The sequence below is a fragment of the Anolis carolinensis genome, chromosome 4 (assembly GCF_035594765.1).
Source record: "Anolis carolinensis isolate JA03-04 chromosome 4, rAnoCar3.1.pri, whole genome shotgun sequence".
Taxonomy (NCBI): domain Eukaryota; kingdom Metazoa; phylum Chordata; class Lepidosauria; order Squamata; family Dactyloidae; genus Anolis; species Anolis carolinensis.
The window spans coordinates 170,547,558-170,568,874 of record NC_085844.1 but is presented as its reverse complement, the minus strand read 5'-3'; the positions used below and the strand labels follow the sequence as shown (position 1 = coordinate 170,568,874).

At 39.6% G+C, this 21,317-nt stretch overlaps 1 protein-coding gene across 14 annotated transcripts in view; it reads right to left on the bottom strand.

The window, feature by feature from the left end:
• Nucleotides 1-1,641: 1,641 nt before the first annotated feature.
• The window catches only part of dock7 (dedicator of cytokinesis 7), a 144,537-nt gene continuing 124,861 nt past the window's right edge, over nt 1,642-21,317 (bottom strand). For 7 of the 14 annotated variants that reach the window (XM_062978244.1, XM_062978246.1, XM_062978247.1 and 4 more), the window contains 7 exons: nt 9,502-9,636; nt 7,781-7,870; nt 6,623-6,859; nt 4,692-4,835; nt 4,013-4,119; nt 3,061-3,228; nt 1,642-2,131 (listed from right to left, as the gene is read on the bottom strand). In XM_062978244.1, the coding sequence (XP_062834314.1) occupies nt 2,089-2,131; nt 3,061-3,228; nt 4,013-4,119; nt 4,692-4,835; nt 6,623-6,859; nt 7,781-7,870; nt 9,502-9,636 (924 nt within the window). In that variant the 3' untranslated portion in view covers nt 1,642-2,088. Of the gene's footprint in view, nt 2,132-3,060; nt 3,229-4,012; nt 4,120-4,691; nt 4,836-6,622; nt 6,860-7,780; nt 7,871-9,501; nt 9,637-11,713; nt 11,831-21,013; nt 21,031-21,317 lie in introns of those variants that run through there. The other 7 variants (XM_062978248.1, XM_062978245.1, XM_008109333.3 and 4 more) reach the window with 4 other exon arrangements.

The window sequence follows — 21,317 nt, the reverse complement described above, 5'->3', positions numbered from 1 at the left end:
AAAGTAATAAATAGGCTGGCTTCCCTTAAGGAGTTTCCCATGTAGTTACAGTTGGAGGTATGGAGGCATTTTCTTGAGGTCAGTCTCCAGGTGTCCATGCCAAGTGAAAGGAGGGGCAAAACTAGGGTCTGCTTACACATCAGTATAATGCTTGGTGTCAGCAAAATCAAGCCTTGGTTTTGGAATTTTCTTCCCTGAACATTTCTAAGTCATGACTAGCTGAATTTGTGAATGAAGAACTTGTGGATATAGGGGGTCAACTAGTTTCAGCTAATAGTTGCCATGCTTCACGATTGACCATGACAAGTTCCTGCAAATAGGAAAATTTAATAACTTGAAGAAAACATGCTAGAAGCATCTTCAGGTTTAAGACCATTATCTTCAGCTGATCGTTTTATGTACCACTGAATAATTTTGTTTTCTTATAAAAGTAGCTGACTTAAATTTGTAAGATATTGAGACAGATTCCCCCCCCCCCCCCAAACACACCCAACAACTTTCTTCCTTATCCCTCTCTTACTGCCCTCAGCAGTACTTGACCACTGGCTTTGAGGGTTTGTCAGGCTCTTAGGTCACATTTGTGGATGCATGGTGGGCTTGCAGAGGAACATCACACCCTTTTCAGTTCTGGTGACAGGAGTCAGCAGGCATGCATTGCTGGATTTAGGCCACTTTTTAAGAATATTGTATGGCAGTTACAAATGTGTAACCTGGGATCAGAGACTTGTGACTTTTGTGTTAATGATGTATTGTCTACTCATCCCTTAGGGCTATATGGGGACTGAAAGTATGCCAATGTGAACTTACCAGGAAACAACCACTGAGATTGATAGCTGCACTGGAAATTTCTCACAGGAAGGGCTGGATATAGCATTCAGCTGTTTCCTAAGCTAAGGGATCCAATTCCTGTTGATCAGTCACATTGTTTCCCATAAAGGGTTGAACTGGAATCTAGTACGAACACATACAGGGTTCCTGCTGAAACAACTTAGTGTATGTTTCAGTTTGTGCTGCCTTCTGTCCTGGGTTCCAGTCATGTCCTCTAGAACAAACTCAATTTCTAATGTAGCTTCTTCACTAAAGGACGACACATATAAGGCCCGTATTTCTACCCCAGTGGCTGCAAACTAACCAGACATGAAAGTATTGATCAGTTTTGTTTCTCTGAATTTCTCCCTGATAAGTAGAACCATTTTCCTACAATACACACTAGTCTTGACTACCAACACATCCTACACAGCTCTCTAGATGTTGAATTATATTTACTGGCATTCCTCACCATTGGCTATGTTGCCTACAGCTACTGGGAACTGCAGTTCAATGAAATTTGGAGGCTCACATGCTTCTCACCTGTGCCCAAATAGGAAAATGAGGGGTGGGGGAAAACAACCACTGGCCCAAGTAGAATATGAGAATATTTTACCACCTGTTCCTACCTGTGGCTTCAATACATAAACTCAAGCCTTCCTATTCCATGAAACCATCAACGAAGCATGAAGAAAACAGGACAACAATCCACATACAGATAGAAAATGGAAATGACAAATGGAAGCTCTCTTGCTTAATAATTTTCAACCACGGTTTTCTGAAGGACCTCTGCTGATAAAGAAATATGAACTAAAAAGCCAATGCACCATGGAAAAGTGTAAACATTCAATATTTAATGGTACCATTAAAATAAACACTACACGAGAAATGGGTTGAATGCATCTGCTCCTAATATAAATTAAATATATGAACTAAAAAAATCCGCAAATTTAAAATTAAGGAATGCTATAAATAATGTTTGATGCATTTAGAGTACCTTCAAATATTTAAAAAACAGTTTATAAAACAGGTGTGTTGACAATCCCACCAGTACTTTGCATACTATTACCACAGGTTTTTTTAATCCGTAAAAAGTCTATATTTGACAATTGAGAAGGAAAATTTGGCCACTTAAAACTTCCATGTAAGCTAGAGTTCAAGGTGTCCAGAATGAAGTCCAAAGCTTTATTTTCAAATAAAACTTTAAAAAAAATTCCAGATGTTGATAACACTGCACTTTCTTGCTCAGTACCTTAAAAACCCTAAGTGCTTTTGAGGTGCTTAAAGGTCCATTTTGCGAAGGCTCAATCTGCTGAAGGAATCTCTGGGGAGGAAAAAACAATGAGGTAAGGTACTGTCTTCCATCCTGTGAATGATAACAGTCCCACTTTCTGAGTGCAGGATAATATTCCACAACATTAAAGTGTCCGCCTCTGCTCTTGCATTTGCTACCTTCAACATACTCATCATGATATGATCTGAAATCAAGAGGACTTCAAGCTCATTTTCAAGTGTCATGCTAAAGGCTGATGAACCATATGGTTCTGAGCAAGAAACCCACTTTACATAGGTTCAGAACCAAATTAAATACCTTATAGAAACAACACTTTAAATCTGCTTTGAAGATAAAATTTACATTTTCTGCTATGTTTATTAGACATGAAATGAAATTTAGCATGCAATCAGGTGAACAGCCTTTTCTAGATCCATGAATGCTCTGCTGTTCAATGGAGTATTAGCCTGTGAAATGTTGTTTTAAGCTTGTTGGATTCTTGTTGGAAATGCTTCAAGTCCATTTTTTATAGAATATCTGTTGTCTACTTTCTTGAACAATTGTGTACTTGAAACTCCTATAATTTGTACCAGCTAAAAACGACTAAATCCAGAAAAGTTACTATTCTGAACTATAACACCCTTAATTCTCCAGGGAGTATGGAAGTTGGCCAAACAATGCCTCTTCCAAGTAACAGCTTCCTTTATGAATTACTGGATCAAATAAAACTAGTACTCAACCAGTTTTTCTATTCTGAACTACAACACCCTTAAGTCTCCAGGGATTGTGGAAGTGACAGCTTCCTTTATGAATTGCTGGATCAAATAAAGCTAGTTCTAAGCCAATTCCTAATCCCAACCAAAGAAATTATCAACACCTTTATTACAGGACAGGTAGAAGACTTCAATGTATATTCCCTTGATCTTTTTCATTCAGCAGGACTTGGAGAAGGAAAAGGGTTAAAATAGCATTAGAATGACCTGTGGCAAGCAGCTGGAAGTACAGCCTTGTATAATTGGGGGATTTTTCTATTGATCAGGGGTTGTAGTGCTTCCTTTAAACGGTGGTAATTTCTTTCCAGCTCTCTCTGATACTCTTTTTGGTCTGGGCCAATCAGGCTTTTGTTCTTGCGCAGAGCATCTTCACACCTAGTGGAAAAAACAATAATCTGACTGGGCAAACATGAAAAGCTTACCTTGCCCACTGAAACCAGTTATGAGAGCTCTATCCCGTTCCCTTTACTCACACTTAACCTTCCTGAAATACAAATTGTGCTTGTTTGGAAGCCCATTCCGTCATAATCAAGGGAACTTGCTAATAGGACAGTGTGAGTACAAAGCTAAAGTTGGGTTTTCATGTATAATACATCAACCTTTCCATTCCAAGGGGAAATGTTTTCAAGTCATCATGGAAATCTTGCTTCTTTAAAGTTGTTCAATAGCATTTAAGATATCAATTCACTGATTCACAGGTCATATGGCTATCTACATATGAAGATCTCTGGCATTGTAGACAATGGCAGAGCTTCATAAGCACAAGTGTCTCTTGCTTATATAAGACAGCAGGGTGCCCTTGCATATGGAGAAATCCAGATATATGTAGGCACCCACAAGTCATTGGCAATGGGTATATGGTATTTATGATACTTAATAAATGCCAAGTGTTTAGGCTTCATCTATATTAGAAGACACTAGGATTCAAAGGAGGGTCCCTTTCAAAAGAAGGAGACATGGGACAATTAGCAAGGAATGGGAACACAGCAATGAGAGTTCTAAGAACATTTTTATTGTCTCAGTGTCTGCAGTGCCAGATACTTGTGGAGCAGGATTATTATTTGGGAGAGCAATGCCCTCAGTTCCCTCCCCAGCTACACTCTGTATCAACCATGAATATTTAGAACAACTGGAAAGAAAGAGAGTAACAATACATTACCTCTTTGTAAAGTCTTTAAAACAAAGCCGCAGTTTGTTATGGTGACGGAAGAGTTTAGGATCATTGGGTATTTCAGACAAGAAAACCTGTGCAACCTCTAGTGGTCCCTTAAGAGAAGATGAAGAAGGGAAGAATTGCTTATTTTCTCCTGCAGATTTGCCGTCAAAATCACCTTTCATAAAATTCAACATTTCTTGGGGCACCCAAACACTAGAGGCCTTAAGATATGCAATGATCACCAAATAGATGGGATAAATTGTCCCTAAAATAGGGACAAGTAACTGTGATATATCTGGGGGCCAATTTATGTCCCTGGATTTGAAAAGCAGATATTTTTAGATGATAAGCAGCACAGGGAGACCTTTCATCCTCTGTAAAAATTGAATTGATATTTCCAGCAAAATGTCTTTGCTTTTAAAGTACCAGTTGACTTATAGAAACCCCGTGTATTTCATAGTTTTCTAATGAAAGAATATTCAGAGGTGGTTTTCCCAGTTGCTTCCTCTAAAATATAGACATCGCTTAGTATGTGCTAGTGGTCTCCCATCAAAGTACTACTCAGGATGATAAGCCTATTGTTACTGTTTTTATTACAAAGTCATGTTTGACAATGAGTAAAAATGAGCAAGAACAACAGTGATAATGCATCTGAAATGAATGTAAGCTCTTGTTCTCTTGCCTGATTTACTGTTGTGCCAACTGAACCCTGTAGCACCATCTGGAGCATCTTTGGGTCTGCTGGATCTTGATGGGTTGCAAAGGCTAACTCTTGGGTCTTTTTCTGCATATCCTCAATGGCAACTTCAATTGGTGTCAGAATGATCTAAGAAGACAAACATCCAGGAAACAAAAAACAAAAGAAATCATTTGGGAGTCTTTACCAAGGTTACAAGCACATTACATTTGGGGTATGTTCTTGGAGCACCTTTCTTGTCACTCAACATTTGAGTATAGGACTCCACTATTGGTCTTTTATTTTTTTTAAAAAAGGAGAAGTCTGGGCTGTTTTCTTCCCATCACTAGATGTAGAGTGCTACTGAAAAATTGGAGCAGGCAATTTCCAGGCTGTTATATGGCCAGATGGTCGCTACTGCCTAAATTTCCCAGTGAGTTCATTCTTTGATTAATTTTCAAGAATTAAGAGATCTGAACTTCTACAATAGTAAACCTGGACCTGAACAAAAACAATTTGTGAAAAATGCAGGTGGTAGCAGCTCTTTGTATTGACTGACTGCTGATTGGATTCTTCTGAAGAATAAACTTCAAACAACACTATGCTTCAACAACTTGTCAGCTGGACAGCCAGGCAGAGATGTGAAGGATTGACACCAAAGAAGCACAGGCAGTAATCCACTGGGAAGCTCATCTTTACTTCCAATGTGCCAATAATATCAGTGTTTCTCAAACTGTGTTCCTCCAGGTGTTTTGTACTTCAGCTCCCAGAAATCCCAGCCAGTTTACCAGCTGTTAGGGATTGTGGCAGTTGAAGTCCAAAACATCTGGAGAAGCACAGTTTGAGAAACTGATATTGGATAGTATATACAGGCAGCTACAGTCACTCCCATCAGCAGTCTCTCCCCCACCCCCTTATAGGATTGTCTGACATGCCACTTTTGGAGGGAGAGAAAACATGAATGGAGCTTGTATATGGAGGAGTTCATTATTTTAAAGGCTGTCTGAATGGTGGTGAGCAAGGGCTAATGCTGTTCCTTCAACAAACCATTTCAACACTGCTGGCTGAGTGTATGAGGTGGGACTTTGGAGCAATAAAATATGACAAGTGAGCAGTGTATGCACTTTTCCTCCTAGCCTGCCTTCAAGGTAATTTCAGACTGAGTTTTTTTTAAAGCAACATTCCACCTTTGTGATTATGTTATTGTGTAAAGTTGTTTTACATCCATGAAGTAAATTCTTTCTTTCACTTGCTCACACACACTACAGTTATAGCTGTTTGATACCACCAGAAGCTCTCCAAAACTTTAGGTGGTCTTACTGCCTATTACAGGGGAAACCAGCAAATTCCTAATCCATCTAAAACACAACGTGTGCTTTTCATCTTAAGAACAAACATCTCAAACTCTGAGGATTACCTGGGAAGGAATCCCACTGGAGCATTGTAGCACACCAAAATAACAGGGAGTTACTCTGTACCGTGCTCTGACCTACAAGAAACTACCAATACTGGAACAAACACAATCAACATTTTTAAGACAGATACTTGGCATTGACACGAAGACCACCACTGCTGCAGTCTTAGTGTCAACACCAAGTATCTGAAGGTTGGCGGTTTGAATCTGTGAGATGGGGTGAGCTCCTGTCTGTCAGCTCCAGCTTCCTATGTGGGGACATGAGAGAAGCTTCCCACAGGATGGTAACACATCTGGGCGTCTCCTGGGCAACATCTCTGTAGACGGCTGATTCTCTCACACTAGAAGAGACTTGCTCAATTGGCTTCTAACACAATAAAAAGTTGGTACTAACCAACACGTTGCCAGTGAACAACTAGCTGAAACAATATAGTGAAGACATTTTTTTCATAACTATTTCTCTTCTCTATTTCAAGCATGTCCCCCAAATATATTTATTGTATAATGCATGTACAGGGCTCACCTCCTCCTTGTGAATGACATTTATCCTGGTTTTAATATAAGGGAAAGCATGTGAAGTCGTTAAGATGGTTTTCCTCTTGAACTGCTCATGCAGCTCCCCATGGGCTCTGCCATCCAGAGTGAAGGGGGTACAGTACATGAATCGCCGCAAATTGTAGTTTTTGTCAAAATAGGTGATTCTGTCCTTCATTTCATATGTGTCAAAGTAAGGCTCCACATAGGTTATTTGTATAAAGGCCTGAAACAGAAACATCAACTAGTAAGGAGTATTGAACATATTAAAGACCTAATACAAATATGTCACAAAATATCAGTTGCCGCAGCTCTCATAAAAGCCAGTCAGAATAGTTCAAAGTTCTCTAAAGCAGGCATCCTAAACTGTGGCCCTCCAGCTGTTTGGGCCTCCAACTCATAGAATTGTTGATCACTGAACAAGCTGGATAGGGCTTCTGGGAGTTGGACGTCCAAACAGCTAGAGGGCTGCAGTTTGAGGATACTTGTTCTAAAGCATTAACCAGCCATCGAGAACCTACTCATAGACCTCTTTCACTTATAACCCTAGTTCTAGTAGAGAACAAAAATCTTTGTGACCAGTGGTAAAGAGTATCAGTCAGTTATGATCACAATGTTCATGGTAAAGAAAAGCCAAATTAGGACTAATGACATAAAAATAGCCAGATTTCCTTCTTTTTGGTTTCTACCCTCTTGACATATCTCTCATATTTGCATCTTGTCCATATCAGCAAGTTAGGCAGGGGATGTTCTTCCAGCCCATTCCCTGTAGCTACATACTCAGTTTCATATAAATGTCTCAGTAAATATTGTTTCAGTTACCGGTCTTGCAGGTGAGGAGAAAAATACTGCCGTTCCTCCTCCTCATACAGAAAAACAAGACAATTGAGTGTTTACATTGCTACAACAGAATTTCCAGAAGCCTGTTATCTGTGTCTAGATTGAAAGAGGCATGTAGATAATATGTTTAGAGAGACCTTGAGTGGAAAAATTCCTGGCATAACCCATCTTATCCTCTTATTGATTCTATTGGAAAATGGAGTGTAATCATGCATGGACTAGAACTAGGGTACTGATATACTAAAATGTTTATCCAAACAAGGTCAAAGATGCAGCCTTAATGCGATGCTTGTTGACAATTTCTCACCTTGTTAGCATCTAATTTACATTTGTCAACAGGATTGGAATCCTTAATCACTTCCACAACATCTTCACCAAACCGTTCTCCATAAAATCCCTGAAAATGATAAAACATGACATAATAAAGGAGAATCAAAAGCCAAAATTGGTAAAAGTTCTTAATGAAACCACATGAAATTCAACTGTAACCTATGACAATCAAAAAGAAAGAGAAGAAAGAATTGATAAATAATGTCCTGGTGACTATGGATTTTTAAACTGTTTTAATTGTCTGGATTTTGAACTATTTTTAACAAGGAATTTCAGGGTGTTTTAAATTGCTTTTTAGTTATGCATTTCATATTTTACTTGCTTTTACCCATTGTTCACTTGAGGGGAGGGTAATTGAGTCAGCAGGCAATAAATAAATCCCATCAAATAATCAGTCAATCAATTTGGTGTTACAGCAAGGCTGAGACCACAGGCCATGGGGTGACTTGGGTTTGTAGTACTGCAATGTAAACTATAGTGAGGGTAACAGTTGGTCTACTTTCTGTGTATAACATAACCTACAGTTACTATTGCCATTCTATATTTGGGAGCTGGGAGTGGGACGTTTGGTACACTAGAAATTTCAATGCAATTCTTTTCCGTCTTGATTTAACACACACACACACACACACAAGCATTTAAGGTAAAGTTACTTTCTTCATGTTTTCTGAACAATTCGATAATACACCTGCAAATCCTGTCATGTCATCTATAAATGTTGCTTTCTTGCTACAAAGAAACAATTTGAGACCAACCTGGAGCTATGTAGGACTACAAAATGCATCCTGTCAAAACATGTGATATCTCATTTATTCTGTTCCATGGGAGAGAAAAAAATCAATAAAATGTGGTGAGGGTCAAAATAAAGAAGAGGCAAGAAACCAAGACGAAAGTTTAAGAGGCACAGTTGCACTTTGACAGTGGAAAGAACAACAAATCTGATAACTTAAAATGAAGGGCCACAGCATGAATTAGGCCACGCTGTGAGGTCTATATTTTTCCAGATTCCCACAGTGTATGATCAGATCCTGAAACAAGTGTGGAATTTTGTTGTATACAGCACTCTGCATTCTGGACATTTCAGGTTTTCATTTAAAAATAATTTCTAGTCTATATGAATGTGAAGAAGCCTTAAATGTATGTGAACAATATCCATGAGCTTAGATAAGTTTTAAAAAGAACAGTAAATTTTAGAATCCCATAGACAACATGGTTCATGGGTGGTTTTCAGAGAGTGGTACACCAGAGACTTCAGTGCCATTCTTTTCCGTCCTGATTCAACACACACACACACATGCACACACGCATACACAAACACAAGCATTTAATGATTCTGTCCCATATTGTGCTTATGAATCATGAACATGCCTGGTCTCATTTGATTTTGGAAGTTAAGGAAGGTTAGACCTATTTAGGACTTGGATGAGAGATCAACAGCAAATATCAAGGATCTCCAGGGAGGGTTGGGAAAGAACTTTCCCTGAAATCCTGGAGAAGGACGACCAGCTTCCTATGTTTCTATAAATACTAAAACGATGTAGACAAGCCTGTGCCTCAGGTGAGCTGTGTAACCCTTGAGCTGACTGCCTTATGGAAGTTTCCTGACTTGACTACACTACAGCTTAGACACATTGCATATTTCTACACTCCCATGCAACTGTAGCCAAACTTTTTGTTGTGCATTTGGGGCAATCTTACCTCCAGTCGATGGGAAATTTCAGCCAATTTTGTTATTGCTGGTTCTTTGTACACAAACTCTTGTTCGTCAAGGTCTCCAAATTTAGTCCCATAAAAGCCTACACGGAAGTATGTACCAAACATCCGCTTTCCATCCTAGGTGCATAAAGACAAATGGCACTTCAGTATCAATGGAAGGTCCATGTATTTTTTTTTTTCATTTTAAAATCCATATCCACATAATGCCATGCACAAATAAACCAACCAACCAACCAGGAAGATAAATCCAATAAGTTACAGCACTAAAAAGAAAACTCAAAATCAAACCATAGACTTTATAAGACTTATGACACTGTTGCTGTCAATCATGCAATGGGAGAATACACAATGGTTCAGCTCTGCATATAAAAAACAGACAACTGTTGCTAGTCTGAATTCAGAATATAGTATGAAATACTGATAATAATGCAAGCTAACAAAAAGCAGGTGTTTTATTTATCAACATCAGCAGAGCTATGTTGATTCAACACTAATTAGGTTGATATGGCCTTGGCTTTCAGTGAATCTAAATCTCCATCTCAGCAGTTTTGGGCCATGCTCAAGTAGTTAATACAGTAGAGTTTCGCTTATCCAACGTAAACGGGCCGGCAGAACGTTGGATAAGCAAATATGTTGGATAATAAGGAGAGATTAATGAAAAGCCTATTAAACATCAAATTAGGTTATGATTTTATAAATTAAGCACCAAAACATCATGTTATACAACAAATTTGACAGAAAAAGTAGTTCAATACACAGTAATGCTATGTAGTAATTACTGTATTTACGAATTTAGCACCAAAATATCACGACGTATTGAAAACATTGACTACAAAAATGCGTAGGATAATCCAGAATGTTGGATAAGCGAGTGTTGGATAAGTGAGACTCTACTGTACTCTTGTAAGGACTAGCTGTTCTCCCCTAGCTATGGGCCTGTAGGCTTAGGCCTGTAAACTGATACAGGATTGAGAAGAACTCAGAAATAATGAGAATTCAGAGATAATGAAAATGCAGAACAATTTGTGCCTTTAAGTTGTTTCTGACTTATGGAAACCCTAAGGTAAACCTATCAAAGGATTTTCTAAGTGAGATTTACTCAGAGCAGGTTTGCCTCCGTTTTCCTCTTGAAAGAGTGTTACTTGCCCAGTATTGCTCAGTGGGTTTCTATGGCTGAGCAATTATTCAAACCAGCATTTTTAGGCCAATGCTCAAATATTGGCATCATGCTCAGACTTTTGCAGAACAATTATTAATATGTAATTATTTATTACTCTGCATGTTATGGAAATAGCCTAAGTCTTTGCTCAAAGGTTGGAGAAGAACTCTAATTTCAAATAAAGGTGTTCTATACAACTACGTATTTTCTTATTTTGGCCAAACATACAGGCCAAGTGGTATTAAAATGACTATGCCAAGTCCACAGTTTTCTGCATGATCTCACGTTTTAGTAGAAAGCTTTCCTGTAGCCACACTGCTGATGCTGACACTTTTGATGTTGCCATATCACATCAGTGCCACTTGGAATCGCTTGCTTTTCCAACAGTGAAGTTAACAGAATCTACCCTGGAAAAGATACTGAGCATCATATCACTTTCCATGCAAATGCACTGATTGTTCTGATATTTCAGGGTATCTATCTATTGCAATAGTTCTCAACCTGTGGGTCCCCAAGTGTTTTGGCCTACTCCCAGCCAGTTTATCAGCTGTTAGGATTTCTGGGAATTGCAGGCCAAAACATCTGTGGATCTAAAGGTTGAGAACCACTAATCTATTGCATGTCTACTCATTTGTTCTGCCATAGAAACCATATAGTTTCTTTTCCACTTCCATTTTGAGGTGGATTTGGAAGTTGAGAGTGAAGAATGACATGTCAACTCTCCACCAACCTTCTGGTTTAATACATAATTTGACTTTATAGGCATGAAAAACAAAAGGAAGCTATTTAAAGTGTCTTCTGTTGGGTTCCACACAGCTATCATCTGCATCAATAGAAAACTGTGCCCACTGGACATGCCAAAAATTTATGCAAAAAGCAATCCTTAAAGAACACACTATTTTTGTGAAGGCCAAATGTAACTGAGAAAGAAAGCGCAAAAGCCACCAAACTGCAAATGTTCTTAACCAGCAGAAAATCAAAAGAATTCACATTGCATGCACAAATACGGTTGCGGAAAGGACTCAAAATGTTCACCTTTACTCTCATGGCACAATTAGAGTGCAGCATTCAGTTCATCACCGCTCTCGTTTTAACTTAATTTTAATTGTTGAACTTTGCATCCCTCCCTATCCCGATGCTTCTGGACCAGTACTATGTTTCAAAGTATGTTTAACCCAAAACAGAAAAAAACAGAAAAGGTGTAAAACAGTTAAACCATGCCTCCAGTCAGTTTTCAATTCTAACCTGAACAGGCTTGGGCTTTGGGAAAACCTCCATGTTGTTGATCACCCAGTGATGGCTCTAAATAAGACTATGTCATTCACACACAGTCGATCAGATCTAGAATTATATTCAGTGGAATTCTAATGCCACTGGGGTAAACTGGATGGTGGCAATTGTCTCCAATCCCCATTTCCCCAGAATATTGTTTGTGGCAGTCCCCTACTTTTTAGAACAATGCGGAAGCTGTGTTGAGCTTGTAGAGGGCATGGGGAAATTGCTGTTCTCCCAATTCCTTTTTGTGAGAAACCTCTGTTATAACCCACTCCCCTCTGAAAATGGGAAGATTGCATCTATTTAAGGAAGGCATACAAATCCAATACATCAATAATACTTGTAAAATGTTTATATTTATGGCCAGGATGAACTCAAGAAAAGACACAAGCAGGGCAAGCTAATGAGCACATCTCAAAATTGTGTTGTTGTGTGTTTTCCAGGCTGTATGGCCATGTTCCAGAAGCATTCTTTCCTCACATTTCGCCCACATGTATGGCAGGCCTTCTTTCTTAGTTTTCCCATATATCTCACAACCTCTAAGGATGCCTGCCATACATGTGGGCGAAACATCAAGAGAGAATACTTCTGGAACATGGCCATACAGCCTGGAAAACAGACAACAACACTGTGATTCCAGCCATGAAAGCCTTCACCATCACATCTTAAAATTGTTTCTAAATATTATAAAAATCAGTATGAATCCAGGAACCTTCAACAGGTCTTCCCATAATGAGAAATATTTTTTCACTTTCATCATAGAACAACAGCTGTGCAATGCAGAACAAGCCTTAAGATTGCAGCAGCAGGCATTATGTTTGCTGTTTTACCATCTAGGAGAAAGAGGTGAACTTTCTCACAAGAGTGAGCATCCAATACCTTTGCAATGTAAAGGAGTTAAGTTCGCAAGCGAGTCTGCAAATTTTAGAAAGTCAAAATTGTAATTTCCACTACTAATAGAGGTGCTTCAAGATCTTGGGGTTTATGCACCATTATAAGATTAGTATTTTCTGGATTTAAGTACAATCTACTTCTCAATATCCACTTCCTACAGGATTAAGATTGAAAGAGACAACAATGTTCCACTATATGCTAAACCTGACACCATCTTTATTTCACCATATTTGATTGTTAGTCTCAGGCCACTTTTAAACTGCCATATAAAATCACGATTATCTGCTTTGAACTGGACTATATGGCACTGTAGACTCATATAATCCAGTTCAAAGATAATAATGTGGATAATCTGATTTTATAATCTGGATTATATGGCAATGAAGAAGGGCCCTCAGAGGCAGGGTAATATTTTCCATAAGTGTACACTAGATAATGTTTTGCTGATATTATTAAGACAACTGAACACACTATCTGTGCCCAGCCACGCATTGCTGTGGCTTATGTGAATAATTTGTTGGCCAGGTGGAATAGCAGTGAATAGCCTTGCAGCCTCAAAGCCTGGCTGTTTTCTTCTTTTGGGAATCCTTGTTTGGTGAGGTGGAATACAATGGAATAGGTTTGCTGCTTGGAAGGCTGGGTACTTGCATTCCAGGGGAATGGTTTTTGGGGCTGCTAGAATCACAATGAATAGCCTCGCTGCTTCAAAGCCTGGATGCTTGCTACCTAGGGGAATCTTTGGTTGGTCAGCTCCAACAGTACAGAGTAGCCTCGTGGCTTCAAAGCCTGGCCGCCTTCTACCAAGGTTAATCTTTTGTTGGTCTGGTTGAATTGCAAGCCTGGTCGCTTTCTACCTTGCCCAGGTTGAATAGCAATTAATAGTCTTGGTGCAGCAAGTATGAATGCTGCAATTAGTCACCTTGATTAGCATTTAATGGCCTTGCAGCTTCAAAGCCTTGCTGCTTCCTGCCTGGGGGAATCCTTTGTTGGGAGGTGTTAGCTGGCCATGTTTTTTTTCCAGTATAGAATTTCCCTGTTTTCAGAGTGCTACTCTTTATTTACTGTCCTGATTTTCCAGATTATATTGTTATATTATTATACCACAGTAATTAGTATATTATATTTGTAATCTTATATTATTTGCTTAGAACTGGATTATATGAGGCCCCTTCTACACAGCTGTATAAAATCCACACTGAACTGGATTATATGGCAGTGTGGACTCAAAATAATCCAGGTCAAAGCAGATACTGTGGATTATGTGCCTTGGCATACTGGATTATATGGCTGTGTGGTAGGAACTTAAGTCTACACTGCCATATAATCCAGTTCAAATAAGATAATCTGTATTTTATAGGCAGTGTGAATGAGGCCTAACTGCCTGTGCCCAGGGCGCCATTTTGGCTGAGGGAGTTGCTAGGACACAAGGGGGCGGGGCCTAAAGGCAGCAGGTCCTACCTTTCTGACAGGCAGTTAGGAGGAGAAAGGCTCTTTCTCATCCTCTGTAATTTCGATTATTTTTCTAGGTTTTTTTAATTGACATGGATTGGATGACAGTGTCTTTTGTGGCCAAATTTGGTGTGATTGGGTTCAGTGGTTTTGTTGTTTACTCCATGGGAAAAAGGCACATTACATTTTTATATATACAGATATATCAAATATCACATGTTGACAAACATTCAGTTGTCTTAATAATATCAACAAAACATTATCTAGTGTATGCTTATAGAAAAATCAGATCTGAGCAACAGTAGATTAAATAAACATGAAATCATATGTCCGTTTGTAGGGACCACATATCTCCCAAACTACTTCACTGATTGTTACAACATTTGGACACAATGTAGCATTTGAGCTGACAAATGTTTTAAGGTATTCATGTACCTACTATCACAAACATGTCACACCTGAGACAGGCCAATCACTCTTCTCCTCCCTTAGCAACAGTCGTAGCAGATGGCGCTAGTAATAGCCAAGCAGTCTCCTCCCTTTAGCAACCGGCATGGGCAGGGCTGGAAGGGATGGCTAGGCCCGCCTCCTCGCCACTCAGTTCAGCTTGGCGAGTTACACAAAGCTGAAGCTCTGTGGCCTAGCCACGCAAAAGAAGGATAATGACAATGAAAATTCTTTTCATGGGCCCCAGCGAGGGAAGCAAGAGATACCACTACTGAATAGACTGGAGGGGGTTGGGGAGAATTCTTCATGATTTACTGGAGTTGTAAGGACCGGGATGTATAGTTCATCTGTAATCTAAGACCACTCTGAGCCGCACCAGTGAAAGACCTGGAACTAACTTGGCACAAAGACTCAAAATGGCTAAATTTGCATACTGATGAGGTTTGGGGGTGACTGTAATTGACATCCAGGAGTTATAGTTCACCTGTATTCAGAGAACACTGAAGCCATCTGATGATGGATCTGGACCAAATTTGGCACACAGACCCAACATGGCCAACTGTGAATATTGGGGGAGTTTTGGGAGGATTGACTCAAGATTTTTTGGAATTGTATTTTACCCACATCCTTATAGAATCATAGAATAGTAGAGTTGGAAGAGACCTCATGGGCCATCCAGTCCAACCCCCTGCCAAAAAGCAGGAAATCACATTCAAAGCACCCTCAACAAATGGTCAGCCAGCCTCTGCCTAAAAGCCTCCAAAGAAGGAGCCTCCACCACAGTCCGGGGGAGAGAGTTCCACTGCCGAACAGCTTTCACAGTTAGGAAGTTCTTCCTGACGTTCAGGTGAAATCTCCTTTCCTGTAGTTTGAAGCCATTGTTCCGCGTCCTAGTCTGCAGGGTAGCAGAAAACAAGCTTGCCCCCTCCTCCCTATGATTTCCCCTCACATATTTATACATGGCTATCATGTCTCCTCTCAGCCTTCTCTTCTGCAGGCTAAACATGCCCTGTTCTTTAAGCCGCTCCTCATAGGGCTTGTTCTCCAGATGCTTGATCATTTTAGTTGCCCTTCTCTGGACACATTCCAGCTTGTCCACATCTCCCTTCAATTGCGGTGCCCAGAATTGGACACAGTGTGATTCCAGGTGTGGTCTGACCAAGGCAGAATAGAGGGGTAGCATGACTTCCCTGGATCTAGACACTATACTCCTATTGATGCAGGCCAAAATCCCGTTGGCTGTTTTAGCAGCCGCATCACATTGTTGGCTCATGTTTAACTTGTTGTCCACAAGGACTCCAAGGTCTTTTTCACACGTATTGCTGTCGAGCCAGGCGTCCCCCATTCTGTATCTTTGCATTCCATTTTTTCTGCCGAAGTGAAGTATCTTGCATTTGTCCCTGTTGAACTTCATTTTGTTAGTTTTGGCCCATCTCTCTAATCTGTCAAGATCGTTTTGAATTCTGCTCCTGTCTTCTGGAGTGTTAGCTATCCCTCCCAGTTTGGTGTCGTCTGCAAACTTGATGATCGTGCCTTCTAACCCTTCGTTTAAGTTGTTAATAAAGATGTTGAACAGAACTGGGCCTAGTACGGAACCCTGCGGCACTCCACTTGTGACTTCTTTCCAAGACGAAGAAGACGCCTTGGTGAGCACCTTTTGGGTTCGTTCGCTTAGCCAATTACAGATCCACCTAACCATAGTTTTGTCTAGCCCACATTTTACTAATTTGTTTGCCAGAAGGTTGAGGGGGACTTTGTCAAAGGCCTTACTGAAATCCAGGTACGCTACATCCACGGCGTAAACTGTGTTGACCCAACTCGTAACTCTATTGGAAAAAGAGATCAGATTAGTCTGACATGACTTGTTTTTGGTAAATCCGTGTTGACTATTAGCAATGACCGCATTTGTTTCTAAGTGTTCGTAGACCACCTCCTTAATGATATTTTCCAGAATCTTGCCTGGTATTGACGTGAGGCTGACTGAACGGTAATGGTTTGGATCATTCTTTTTTCCCTTCTTGAAACACATTCACCCTTTTCCAATCTGCTGGGACTTCTCCCGTTCTCCAAGAACTCTCAAAGATGATTGCCAGTGGTTCTGAAATAACTTCAGCTAGTTCCTTCAATATTCTTGGATGTAGCTGATCCGACCCTGGGGACTTGAATTTGTTTAGAGGCCAGGTGTTTCTGGACAACTTGTTTCCCTATTTGGGGTTGGATTTCCCCTAATCCTTCGTCCATTCCATGTTGCTGAGTTTTAGCTTTGTTCCGAGAGCTTGAAAATTGTTTATGATCTTTTGAAAAGTATGCCTAGCAGTATCATTGGTTCCTACATGAATCAACATAAGGGGGGGGAGGGTGATGGGGCTTTAGGAGCCTGGTGAGCCTCTGAGTGATATGGTGTATTTTTGCCCCCGGGAGGCAGCATATTTCTCGAGCCATCCCATCCGGTCTGGAAATGATGGCTTCCGTTCCTCTAAGGAGGGAGTTGCCTTCTTCTAAGACCGGTTTCCTTTGAGGATTGACGGGGTCCCTTTTGTGCAAGACAGTGTATAGGTCCCCTGAAGAGTGCTCCTGTTGAAGTGAATCGTGTAGGTGTAAAGTGTTGTTCTCCTCAACATCCCCAGTGCATTGGTCAATGACAATCCATTGAGATGCATCCAAAAGCCCATCTTTCTCCCAAGGGTGTTCCTGTTGTGCCTGGTCTACGATTGGGGATGGAGCATCTGCATGATTGTGTAAGCGTGAATGTGGTGATGCATCGCCCTTCAGGGCTATCCGCCGTGCATTGATCAAGGGTGGCCCACTTAGTGGTATTTAAGTAACTGTGCTCCTCCACAAGATGTGTTTCTTGATCAGATGTTAGTGGTGTAAGAATTTCGAATCTGTTGTGTAAGTCAAGCTGAGCAGAAGTATTCTGCAGAGGCTGCCTGGTCCTGTGTCTCTTTCTACGGGTGACCTCCTTCCAAGCCTGAGGGTTGTCCACATTCGAATAGATCTCCCCATAAAGTTCCTCATCATGTGGGTTGTGTATCTAGAACAGCGTGTTGTGCAGTGTCCAAGAAGAGCTCGAATTCCTTATGCATTTTCTATTGGGTGCCTTCATAAAAAACAACAGGAAAGACTGAGTTTTTCCCCTAAGAAATAGAGTAACATATGACCAAACTGAGAATACCTAACATTCAAAAACAAACAAGGCCCTTTTCAAATAACCTGGACATTGCCGGGTACTCAAGCTAGTGTGTATATGTGTGTGTGTGTGTAAATGATTATGTTTATTTAATCTACTGTCACTCATATTTAATTTTTATGACTATAAAGTTATGATACGAATTTGTAAAGTGGGAAAATCCTTGCTTGTTTGTTTTTGATATTACATATCCTAATCTGACTGTTGATCCCTCTTATCAAAAATTATCTAGCTAGGACTATAGAAAAGGATCCTTAGGAGTATTTTCGAAGATTTTCTAGTAACATTTCATGCTTAGTGGTATTAAAACAATACTTTAATTCACTGGTTTCCAGTAACAGCGAATTAGCAATTAGGTTAGTAATTCAAGGTGATCCTTCAACTGTTCAAACTGAAAATGAAATTACTACTGTGGGACTTACACTAGTCAGGATTTCAGTGCAAGGAGTGATTTTGTAAGCACATTTAGGGCATTGTCCAACCAAGTAGCAGTTCTTTCCTTCTCATGAAATATTATTTGAAGCCTCCAAATTTTTAGCATTGCAGTAATTTAAAACTTCATTCCAGCATTTGGAAATACAATTTAGGCATCCAAAATAACAGAGGATGCAAAATTACCAAGAGAAAGTAAACATTATAAATCTAAGAATTGGAACTGTGCATGGTGTTTAATATCTTATTCTTGGAAAAACTAGAAATTTGATGACTTAAGGAATATATTATGGTGGGAAGTATTCTTATTGGGTGGATGGTTGGGGCCAATGCTATCACTCGCTAATCCTACCCACCACCCACAACGACATCTTTTACTTATAGTGCAATATGCACATTGTTAAAATGCTTTTTCCTTCACTAACATTAACAATGTATGTGGGGGTGGGGGATATAAAGCATGGAACATTATTTAAATGAAGAATTAAACCAAAGTGATCCACAGGCTGGCAGTATTGATCTACCATTTCATGCATAGGTCATGAGTGTTGGGATTCATCCTGGACTACTCAAGTCTAAATGTAGTCAGATAGATGATAGAGTTAGATTGAGGGAATCCTTTCCCCATTTCCAAAGCATGCCTAGATAGGATTCACCATTGTTTCCTGCTTCCCATCCTATTTAGGTCAGCCCACCCTTTGATGTTCCTAGAAGTGTAATCTCTCCTAGGGCTTTGATGTAACTTCCCCAATTTGGTCCTTTGGAATGTTTATGGCTCTAGAGAAGAGGCGATCCACGAGGCTGACTGCCATTATAGCTTCCTGCTTTGTTCCAGAGAGGACGCACCTCTGTCCTCTATTAGTCAAGATGTAGTTATCTATAGAGCTTTGTTATTTTAATCCGTCTATGTGTATTAGATCAAGATAGACTAGCTAGATATATCCTAACCTTTTCTATCCTTCAATGGATTTCTTTTTACCTCAATAAATGCTTTTAAACTTTAAAGCTAACTTTGCATCCCTTTTGCCTTCCTGATGATGCAGAGGCCTTCCAAACTCACACCCGCAAGTCTCACACTGCTGCAATTCTTTACTCTGCTATTTTAATGGGAATTTACCTCATAAAGAGGGTGATTAGAGCTTAACGGCTCTTCCATTCCCAACAATGAGCAGCACATGTCTTTTGACTTATCTGTCTGCATATGATATTGCTTACTGGATAGACAATAGGTTTAACTGATCTGGGTTTCCCTCTTGAAGACTCCCCCTGATAACCTAGACTTCATATGTCCTAGAACTACTCTTGTTCCAAAGTATTTGCTTGATCTTTTTTTGCAACTAGGCAAGGTACAATCTCACCCTACCAACAGTGTCTAAAATTTTGTAGTTTCATCCCTTTAAAAAAAACCCAAATAACAATAACTACATCTAATTGCTAGTCTTAATCAAGACAGGTCACCTAAATCAATTGAGAAGTAAAAAAATGCACAATTACATAAATCTTATTGAATCTATGAGTCCACTTTGATTGGAACTAGCAATTGTATTTAAACTATTATCTCCAAGTTGCCGTTGCTATGTTAATAATCCTACAAACATAATACGGTAGGGAAATGTTTGTTACTATGAATTCAGTGATGTAATGATTCAACTATGTTACCATAATTCTAAGCAGAAATAGTCACCTAAGACAAATTAGGGAAAGTGTTTTTTGAAAAAGGAAATATTTCTATTTTACATTCTTTTATTTTGGGTAGAGGGAATGTGGATGTTTTGATGGATCAGTGCTGAGGAAAATTTGGGGAAAGGCTGCCCCAGAACATGCTGGAATGTGTGCAACACATGAATCAAGGCATGATGTTTCTTTAACAACAAGCAAAAAGGGGAGGGGGCCAATAACATAATATGGCATCATGTTATTGTTGAAAGTGTGTTCTACACAGAAATTAAACCCTTGTTTCCAAGCAAAGAGGAAAAAAACAAACAAACTAATACTCCATGGTCTTTGTTTCTGAGAGGTGCTAAATGCAGTTATGAGAAAAGAAGTTATTGTAAAGCATTTAAATCTATTATTTTGAGAAAAAATAATAGGTCCTTGGGAGGCAAAGAGAATGAAGGTGAACGCTGTAGAGTCATCACAGAATTGGCAGAGCAGGTATAACAGCCATCATGACTTATGAAGGGTTCATAATATGTTGTTATGCATGGTAAATATCTGCTAGGTATAAGGTTTTAAGAGGCTCCTCCTGCTCATGAACCAAAACCTTAGCCAGCTGGATTTATTTAACCAAGACCAACAAAAATGGCCACCAAATCTGGTTCTCTTTGATCAACAGGGAGGTATAAATATCTTCACATGTCCACTGATGGCCTAAGAGGCATTTTTATAATGTTCGATAAAGAATCAATAATGCGGAGTTCCTCGTATGATTCCTTAATTAATATGAACTCAAAATATTAAGATTTGACTGGAATCAAAAGCCCAAGACCCAACCCATTTTCCACCCAACAGTATCAATCTATGGTAAGTTCTCCTCCACAAGTCCAATTTGAGGTGAATTTGTGTGGCATTTTATAAACCCCTTTGTTGGCATAAGTCTTTGGTAAAATGAAATTACTGGAGGATGCCATGGTGTTAAAAAAAATCACCAACAACTTAGTAGGAACTTACCACAACAGACAACAGTAAAAGTGGGGAGGAGGATCAGCAACCAGGGCAATAGAGGAGAAAACAGAAAGTACTTCAATTAGGGAAAATTTAAAAAACAAATAAGCAGCATTTGGCAGCAAAGAAACAAAAAGGAAAAAGTACTTTAAAAATTAGGATCTGGATAAAAGACATGCAATGGGTATTAAAGGACACATACAGGAAAATGTCCAGCAAGAGGAAACTTCAAGTGCAAAGCAATGGAGAAGAACATAAACCATGGGAATTTTTGTTTTTACCATGCAA